Raw genomic sequence first — 9,436 nt, 5'->3', positions numbered from 1 at the left:
TGAGGTATGCGGTAGTTCTGCGTAATTCACATTGGTGATACAGTAAAAGCAAATTGGAAATCACCTTCCGCACTTTTTGTCAGGGTAAAATAACAGGTTAATTCTAGTAATCGTCCCTTTAGCTTTTTCAGACTGCCGTAATTTTACTCTGCCATTCTTCAATTCCACAAAAAGACCAGGAAGACTATGGACTAATTTATGGTGCATGGTTCGCATCTGGCGGGCACACTTCGCTGCTCGGCTAGGAGTAACTTCGAAGGAAAGCAAACGGTGGCTGTACCACTGCTAATTTAAATTTTCACGTAAGTCCGAGTTTTCGTTCTATTCTTGTCATTTTGCGATTAGCCTATATGGAATTGACGATGAGAAAGTAATCAAACAGCAAATTGTTTACAACGTGTGCATGTTTTCTGCTGTTGTTGCCAGTTATATTGGAAATGTGAATGCATTCTGTCGCCTCGGATGTCAAGACATGAAAGTGACTGTTCGCATAAAGACATAATGAATGTGTTTGAGAGGATATATAAAGCAGTTACAATCTGACTATTGGCCTGTTATATCCTATTTGTTGCATAACAATGGTCCAAGTTCAACTACCAACGAGTTTTGCTTGACAACGGTAAAATATGCCCAAATGGCTGCAGAAGAATATTTCAATTCCAGGTGATTAAATCGATAAAAATCTATAAATACAAAAGTAACCATATACAGTCATTGTTGGTAGCCCGTTGTATATAAGTGGAATAAACCCCTCCGGGCTGTCCCGGTTATTAGAAAATAATGTAGGCTTCGTGGTAGTATGGGGTTACAGAAGAAATCATAAAACAGATGGACCGACGACAACGTCACTTTTTCATACGTCAGTGGGCTAATTTGCCTAATCTTTGGGGGACTTTAGACCGCGGTGGAAACGCAGACAACCATGGGCTGAAGGAACCTTTTAGTTCCTTGAAAAGTAGTTCCTGGGACTAAAAGTAGGTACTTTTGGTGGAAACGCTGCTTATGCAGCTTCAAACAGCTCCTGGGATATACCAATAGATGCAAAGAGGGAATCTGCAGAGTCAAAAGATGTGTCAGCATTCATCACAACTTGCCGTACTCTCTCCATAATCTGTCCTGCAAGTTCCATTGAAAGCCTTGGATGATTGATTTGTTGTTGTGGTTCTTTTTGGTTAGGCTCACTATTGTGGTGCATTTGTTCTTCAGAAATTTTATTCCTTGTGATGAGTGTTTTTTGATGGTGGCCTTGGAAGTTAAAGCGACAGACAGTTTTGTTTTTTCTGCAGCTCTTTGGATGCCTTTTGCTGTGTTTTTGCACAGTAGAGACAATGTCGTGCATTTCCTTATCATCAACAGGTGGCATTTCACATGTCACATATTGATCAACAAATGCTACAACATCTGCATCATCAGCTTTATCAACTTGAGGTGCATTTTAAACCCAGAATAGACAATGAGTATGAGGTGAACCTCATTGTTGAAATTCTACTCTGTAGAAGTAGTCAACAATTTTTCCAATTGGTTGAGCTGGTGACATGATGACATCTTTAAGGAAACAATGAAAGAAATAATCAAACATTCTGGCAGCTGTTACGGGATTCTTTCTTAAGAGATCACATCTCTCTGACCAGTCCAGATGATCAGCATTTATATGTTTCCCTTCTAGCCGGAGGAAAATTTCCAATGTCTCTTTCCATCGCATGTCAGCTGAAGAAAATGAACAAAACCATGTTGGGATTCCAAGTTGTCTGACCATTGCAAAAAGATTTTTCTGAACACTTTGCCAGAAAGCAGGTGTGCCTCTGATAGGTTTCATGAATCCCTCGTCAAAATTGAGAATTCTTTGAAGTGAATGTTTGTTCATTAGCATGTCTGATGTAATTTTTCTGCCAGAGTCGTATCCTTTTCTTAGTGCAACAGATACATTTGAGACCACTTGGTTAATCTCAGATAAATATTGTGCATAAAAAATGTAGTCCAGGTTCTTTGCAAATCTCCCATCTGCATTGAGTATCCGGTTATTCAAATATCTCCACAAAGTCAACTTTTCTTCCCTAGTATCATTAAAAGTACCGGTTCCTTTGGGGAAAAGAACAGGAAAGCATTTTGATTCATTGCCTTCATTGGTTAATAATCTGACTGGGTTGTTGTCTTGTGCTGGGGCCAGAGACAAAATTCCACCAAAGTGCTGATCCATCACCTCTTGGACAATATCAACAGGTTGTAAACATGTATCATTGAACATTCCATGTTGCTGTGTATCATGTATTGTTTCATCAATGTCTTCTTTAGCTGGTTTTATTTCAATGGATTGTTCATCATTAGCGTTTTCTGGATTAACCTCAACACAGGTTTCATTGTCAAAAGACATAGCTTCACATGTGTGCTGATGTATGTCATCATTTTCATTGGGTTGTTGAATTTTTTCAGTGGATTAATCCATTCGTTGTTGAAAGTAATACCTTTATACGTTATGTTGTTTCAAATATGAGAAAGCTTTATGAATAGCAGCACTGTTTACATATTGATATTTGTATGTTTACATATTTGTATGTTAACTTTCTCTTTAATTTCACACGGATCATCAAATCATCATGCTCTGGTCTTGGAAGTACACTTGCAATCTGAGGGACATTAGATACACACGTGACAGGTCCATGAACACCATTTTGTCCCCCTTTTGGTAAAGCAAGCATCTTCATAAAATGAATGTTTATTGCAATCAAATGTTGTTCCAACGAATTTAAGTTCTTCAGCTGTGGTGGAATGGGATCCAAAACCAAATTATTTGCAACACTGCAAGTTTTCTGTGACATGTGTAACAAATCCACAGTGTACTATTAGGATCTGTACAGTGTTTTACAGAGGTGCTTTCGCATTTGTGAAGGTACGTTTCAGTAATGCATTTACTGGCTAATGAAGCTATAGCATTCCCTCTATTTCTATATGTGTCTTTTTTACATTGTATGATTTGATGTTTAAACAGCTGTCGATGGCATACGGAGCATACATATTGGGGACCAGTGCTAACCTTGTCTTTGAATTCCTGAACAATGTAGTCCATTTGTTGTCTTCGTTTCTTTGATTCAATCCTTCTGGTAATATTGTACTGTTTCAGATTTTCCTTGTGTTGTTGATCAGTGGCATATTTGTCTATGCTGTATTGTTTTGTAGTTGCACAGTGTTGTTGATCAGTGGCATATTTGTCTATGCTGTATTGTTTCATAGTTGCACGGTGTTGTTGATCAGTGGCATATTTGTCTATGCTGTATTGTTTTGTACTTGCATGGTGTTGTTCATGAGTGGCATATTTGTCTGTGCTGTATTGTTTTGTACTTGCACGGTGTTGTTCGTCAGTGGCATATTTGTCTATGCTGTATTGTTTTGTACTTGCGCGGTGTTGGTCACGAGTGGCATATCTGTCTAGGCTGTATTGTTTTGTACTTGCACGGTGTTGTTCATCAGTGGCATATTTGTCTATGCTGTATTGTTTTGTACTTGCACGGTGTTGGGCATCAGTGCCGTATTTGTTTATGCTGCCTTCTTTGACGGTTTTCTTGTAGTTTTCATCTTCATTGTATCTTTTAATTCCTCTTTAATTTTTTGCATCTCGGAAATGTTTGTTTATTTCATATTGCTTGTTTTTTTCTGTCAAGCTCACATCGACTTGAAGAACTCCTTATCTGATGTGACTGTGGCCATTCATTGGATTTGTTGCAGAATTTGGTGCATTGGTCAGAATTGTGTTGCTTCACGCATGTAACTACTTCGTAATGAGATGCGTTGCAGTGTTTTAGGTATATAGCTGTGTGAATTGTCTTTCCATTTGCTGTGGAATACTTGAACCACTTGTTGCGACTATGTGAAAACATCAACTCCAAAGAGACCTGCAGCTGCTTGTATTTCCACCTCAGTTGCCCAAGTTTGAACATATTTCATGCGTGATGCTTTCAAATAGTTTTCAACAGAAAAAAAAATATCCATCTCTGAGAATAGGAGCATACTGTGATGCGTTTGTTTCCATATGTTTAACCACAGCTAGCCGGATTTTTCTGTGATGACCTTCACTTCCACTAATAGAAAGTGACAAAGCTCTGAGAAAGCAGTTACCATCACCTACAATAGCCTTTGTCTCACAAGGATCATTCATTGGGACATTCATTGGAACTGGTTCTTGTGTATCAACATATTCAGGTGAGTTGTGGATGATGTTAATTTTTGAACAAAGTGTTTTTTTTGCTGCACAGTGAAAGGAGAGAATGTGAGACATGGGTTTTCCATTTCATTGACAAAACAACTTCATCTACACTTGGATTAGGCATTGTTGGATTGCTCTTAGATTTCATGTCGTAATGTAATTGACATTGTTTTGATCTGCTCCAATGTACCATCAGCCTTTGAAATGGCTTTTGACAGCCCTTGCATACATCTAGGGAAGTTATTGTTACGGTATCACTGGTATTATTGGCTTCATGTAAATTGTGGGATTTAGGATCTATATTTTGAAACTGGAGATTACTGGTGGTAGCTGCAAGTTCTGTTCTTTTCTGGTTTTCTTTGGCCTGCTTACATATTGTGTCATTTGTTCTGGGACAATCTCTTTCTGTGTTTTTATTTACATTACATGGTGAAACATTTTTTCCTATGACATCTACAGAATTACCCTGCAACTATCTTTTCCTTGTAACTTTCATGTGTATTGCACTGGCTTCAATTGGAGTGGATTCTTTCTCTTTCTGACATGGTAGAGGTTGTTGGTCAACATGGTTTGGCCTACATTGACCTCACTTTGCTTATGTTTTTGCAGTTTTTGACGTTTGGCAGCTTGCCATAGAGGTTTTTGGTCTGCGTGTTTCACAATGACTTCTTGATATGAAGATTGCATGTTGTAATGTAATTGACATTGTTTTGACATGCGCAAATGTACCAGCAGCCTTTGAAATGGCTTTTGACAACTGTTGCATACATCTGGCAAAGTTATTGCTATGGTATCACTGGTATTATTGCCTTCATCTAAACTGTGGGATTTAGGAGCATAATTTTGAATCTGGACATTACTGGTGGTAGCTGTAAGCTCTGTTCTTTTCTGGTTTTCTGTGGCCTGTGTACATATGGTTTTATTTGTTGTGGGACAATTGCTTTCTGTGTTGTGTAAATCATTTCCAATGAGCTCAAACATTTGTGCTAAAGACCTAGGAGTCTTATAGGTGCCAGTCTTGTATGCATCCACCAAAACAATTGTTTTGTCAACATCAACATTAGAAACAGGAATGAGGCTTTCAAAATGATGGCCATTGTATGCCAACACCAATGGAACATGAGTATCTCTTGCATTTGCTGGATCTATTGCATCTGCAGATATTACATATATTGGACTATGAGGTTGAGCATTCGTTGTTTTCCAAGGTGTGTTGAAAACAAGGATATCTTTCTTAGTAGTATGAGCACAACTAAGGATAGCCATATCACCAAAATAGTCAAGATCATATTGGTTAGTTGTTTGCAAAGTTTGCCACGCTTCTCTCCACTTCTGTTCTGTATATATGTTTGGATAGTATGGAGATGCCTTAATTTTCTGTTCATCTACAGTATTCCAGACGTTTCTATAGTGCTTAGGCCTTTCTGTAAAAAGTTCTGGAAAACATTCTCTTGCATTTATGTTATCAATAATGGATTCATACAAGCAATTACCTTTGGCCTTGTTTGGATTGCCACTTCTAAGTTGGATACCATGCTGCTCTGCTATGCTAATTGTCGTCTGAAATATTGAGTTGCCTTCACCTCCTCTTATGTGGTTCTTGCCCTTTTTTATGGCAAGTACTGCAGCTGGTCTGCTGTTTATTTCCTTTTTTTTTGTTTTCAATATCAGCATGAGCTACTGTCTGTAAGCACACTGTCTTGTTATGGTCTGAATCTCCCCCACTTGTGTCATGCACAGAAGGCATCCCCCCTTTGTTGTCCAGTGTATTTGGTGTCTTAGTTGCGAATGATTTCACCCCATTTGGCTTACAAGCTATTGGCAATCTGCAATACTAAACTTTTTGGGACATTCAAAAGTGGGCTGGAAGGGAACACAGAAATTAGATACCATCACCCAGCTATATACCCCATGTATGTGTTGTGTATCCTGAAGCCCTTTGCCTACTTCTGAAGGCAAGTGACCCCCTTGCCCCTGACCAACAACACTTCCTTCATCCCTACCAAACTTCTGTTTCTGTACTATTTGACTACCCAACTCCTGTTTCAGTGCTCTTTCAGTAGGCAACTCCTGCTTCTGTTCTGTCTGTGTAACACTGGTGTGTATGTTTCCCATCTTTCTCCTCCTTACTACCTTGTCCTTAACATCTTCCTGTCCTAAAACTTCTTTGACCCTGTCAACTACTACCAAAGGCCTACGACCCACATGCCCTGAACCAGCAGCACTTAGCTTTTTGATGTGCAGGGATTTCTTCTCAGCCATGGACTGAGGTGCTGGGTCATGGACAGGTTTGGCATTCTGGCGGTAGGCCGAAGGGTAACATATGTGTCAAAGATGCGTTCCATCCTACCCCCGTTGACAATTTGCTGTAAACACAAGTTGATGTTAGGAGTTAATTACGTTGAATACTTACAGAATACTTTTTAGAAAAGGTAATTGAACAGTTCAACAAAGTGTATACATCAACAGAAACATACTTGCTGTATGTCAACAAACAGTCCTGTGACAGCATGCTGACGTATACAATGACGCCGGTCCCGAACCTACATCCTCACATCTAGAAACAAGCACAAACAACATGACTTAAATGCAATATGGGTCTCCACTATAACAGCAACACATCCGGACACAGACACATTGGCATGCAAGAATTACCTGGAACAGTAGGCACCAGATGTGTCCATTGGTCATGGTCAACATACTTCATTTTAACAGCTGCACACAAGAACATACAGACGTATGGGTTTAGAAAAACCAAAAAAAAAAAAGAAAAAACCAGAGACAGAACATTGTTCAAACATTGGACACCACTAACAATGGACAATTTTATGTAACACATAGAGCAGTTATTACCTGGAAAGGGCCGATAGGATGTTGCTGAGCATTGAGATCGATCAACACACTGTGGCTGTGATGAAGTACCATGCTCCTTGTTTTTGTGAAAGCATCGTTTGAGTGTAGGATGCACTCTAAGTGGTACAGGATTGACAGGGATGTGCAGGATGCTGTATGAAGTGTTCCAAATGAAGTCCGCAAGGAGAGGCATACCTTCGTCATCACTTAGGTGTACCAAATCCTGACACCACAGATGCCTTAAACAAGAAGTAATTACAATAATAATTAAGTCCCAGAGAAACATGCATAAGAATGTACTCCAAGAACAGTGATGATGTATCCACAACGTCTTGGAATATATCTTTTGGATGACTGGAAAACATTGTTTGTTGCGAAGTACCGCACCCCCATCTTTGCTGCAACTCGGTGATATTCCTGCTTTAGCAGAAGCTGGTACTCCAGTGTTGCATGTACATGTCGTATGGGGAAATCCACCACAAACACCTAGAAATAGCAAATTGCTATTAGCACTAAAATAAAACCTACTTAATTTCTGTGACTATTACTACTCCCTTTGTGAACACATAACATTCTACTGAAGGACATTATTGCCTTTGTCTGAGTGTGTTTATGATTTGACACATACCTTGTTCGGCCAGTGTTGCAATGCAACACTGAGGAGAGTCCCAAAGGCCCTGGCAGCCTCCTCAATAGTGCGACTTGAGGTCATGTTGTTCCCCGGAGCAAGCAGGCACACTGCATCCGGAGTACGTGGAGTATCACCAAGATGGGAGATCTCCAAACACAACGCTGTTGCATCTCCTCCAGGTGTGGCCATAAAACCAAAGGACAGCCGACCCTCTGGCATGTTTACAACTCCATCAGCAAAAGATCTGAGATGTGAATCGCCAACAACGAACACAAACTACATAAAGGAAACACGAATCAAACATGTTACTACATAAAGAAAAAGATAAATCAAATATGTTATAAATACGCTAGTGAATGTTGTTACAACACTAAGCGATGTAACAACCTTGCATGTATCCAATTATATTGCATGACATGCTATACAGTACATAACACAGTATTAGATGCTATAGACTACATAAGGCACTTTTGCACACATCACCTCTTTCTCATTGGTGTGACATTTGTCAGGAAACACAGTCTTGTGCTGATGCCCACTGATGTCTGACACAGGCCATTGACGGACTTTATGACGTGAGCCACACCCTGCCATGGCTTAACAGGAAAAACTATATTAACTTGATGCCACATAGAAAAACATAGCATTACTGCTGCTACTTGTTGTTTGCACATCAAAGTCATTCACACCTGGTACAATGTTACATGTTCACACTGTGATGATCTTTTTGCCATGAACATGGAGGCCACTTAGTCCTTCCATTAATCTCATAATCTGCTTTATAGCTTCTTTAAAATAAAGAGCAAACAACAACTTTCACCACTTAGCTCACATGCCAAATCTGGCCAATCCTTGGCCATTCAGGGGGTACCCTATTTAAAGCTTTGTAACCCCAGATGTGAACACCACAGACACTTGCAAAATGGATTAAATGAAGCAAGACATTTGTACCATCTACAATACTAGTTTAGATTACTAGATTACTTTATATTCATAATTTTGTGGCACAAATGCAACTGTCTAGGCAAAAAATCTAAAATGAATTTGCTCTTTTTTTAGTTCGCAATGCAATACTGGGAGATTGCATATATGCAGCAGGTTAAAGTATACCAAAAAGTTCTTGACCACAAGTTCATAAAATGTAAGGGTGGATATGTACAAGTACTACAGATCTAAGAAGCAAAAACTAAGCAGTGTACCCAGCGTCTCAAAATCGACACAAAATGTCTGAATTATGCATTGCTGTAAATCACAACAAATTCACATATTTCACTACAAATCAACTGTTTTACTGAAGGAACTCACTGTGCATCATTTTCAAGTGGTAATTACAAGCTTTCTGTCAGTACAATGGTCTAAAATAGCTAGGGGTCCAGAAACAAATCCAAAACCTCTCCAAAAAGGAATATAATGATTTTTGTCCATTGTAAAGCATATACATGAGCCCCTTATGAAGGTTTATGAAACATTGATATCAGATTTAAACATAATGCACAAATATTGTCATACAATGCTGCACAGTACCTAAATGCGTAATAATTAACTCTTGTATGTATTTCTACACTCTGTTTTTTCAACCGTCCACCACGTTTTGGCAATGTTCCAATACTCTCCTCATCACTGTTGTATGCGTCACAAAAACGATTACAGTACTAAGTAACGCTTACATTACAGTGTGAAATATCCACATTATGTAATGCCACTAACCTATTTAAAGACACTCAATTTCAAAAATAACGTACATATCCGAAATA

General features: G+C 39.0%; 1 protein-coding gene across 3 annotated transcripts; it reads right to left on the bottom strand.

Moving 5' to 3' along the window:
* Positions 1–3,308: 3,308 nt before the first annotated feature.
* On the bottom strand, positions 3,309–8,336 carry LOC118237448. 3 transcript variants are annotated; one of them, XM_035436168.1, is made up of 7 exons: positions 8,166–8,336; positions 7,680–7,958; positions 7,439–7,537; positions 7,052–7,290; positions 6,854–6,913; positions 6,676–6,755; positions 3,309–6,564 (listed from the first exon to the last, which is right to left on the bottom strand). In XM_035436168.1, exon 7 carries the CDS (start codon positions 5,870–5,872, stop codon positions 4,691–4,693), a length of 1,182 nt encoding a protein of 393 aa, XP_035292059.1. In that variant the 5' UTR covers positions 5,873–6,564; positions 6,676–6,755; positions 6,854–6,913; positions 7,052–7,290; positions 7,439–7,537; positions 7,680–7,958; positions 8,166–8,336; the 3' UTR covers positions 3,309–4,690. The 3 variants fall into 3 exon arrangements, 2 of the variants coding, with proteins under 2 accessions (XP_035292059.1, XP_035292060.1); XR_004767168.1 differs by lacking the exons at positions 3,309–6,564; positions 6,676–6,755 and having other exon boundaries at positions 6,834–6,913; positions 7,052–7,537; XM_035436169.1 differs by lacking the exons at positions 3,309–6,564; positions 6,676–6,755; positions 6,854–6,913 and having other exon boundaries at positions 6,987–7,537.
* Positions 8,337–9,436: the final 1,100 nt, after the last annotated feature.

The sequence above is a fragment of the Anguilla anguilla genome, chromosome 10, assembly GCF_013347855.1.
Source record: "Anguilla anguilla isolate fAngAng1 chromosome 10, fAngAng1.pri, whole genome shotgun sequence".
Classification (NCBI taxonomy): domain Eukaryota; kingdom Metazoa; phylum Chordata; class Actinopteri; order Anguilliformes; family Anguillidae; genus Anguilla; species Anguilla anguilla.
This window is presented reverse-complemented; position numbering and strand designations above follow the sequence as displayed.

Bases quoted from the DNA above. Each gene is read 5' to 3' on its own strand.
- LOC118237448 (XM_035436168.1), bottom strand. From the start codon at position 5,872: ATGCTGATATTGAAAACAAAAAAAAAGGAAATAAACAGCAGACCAGCT.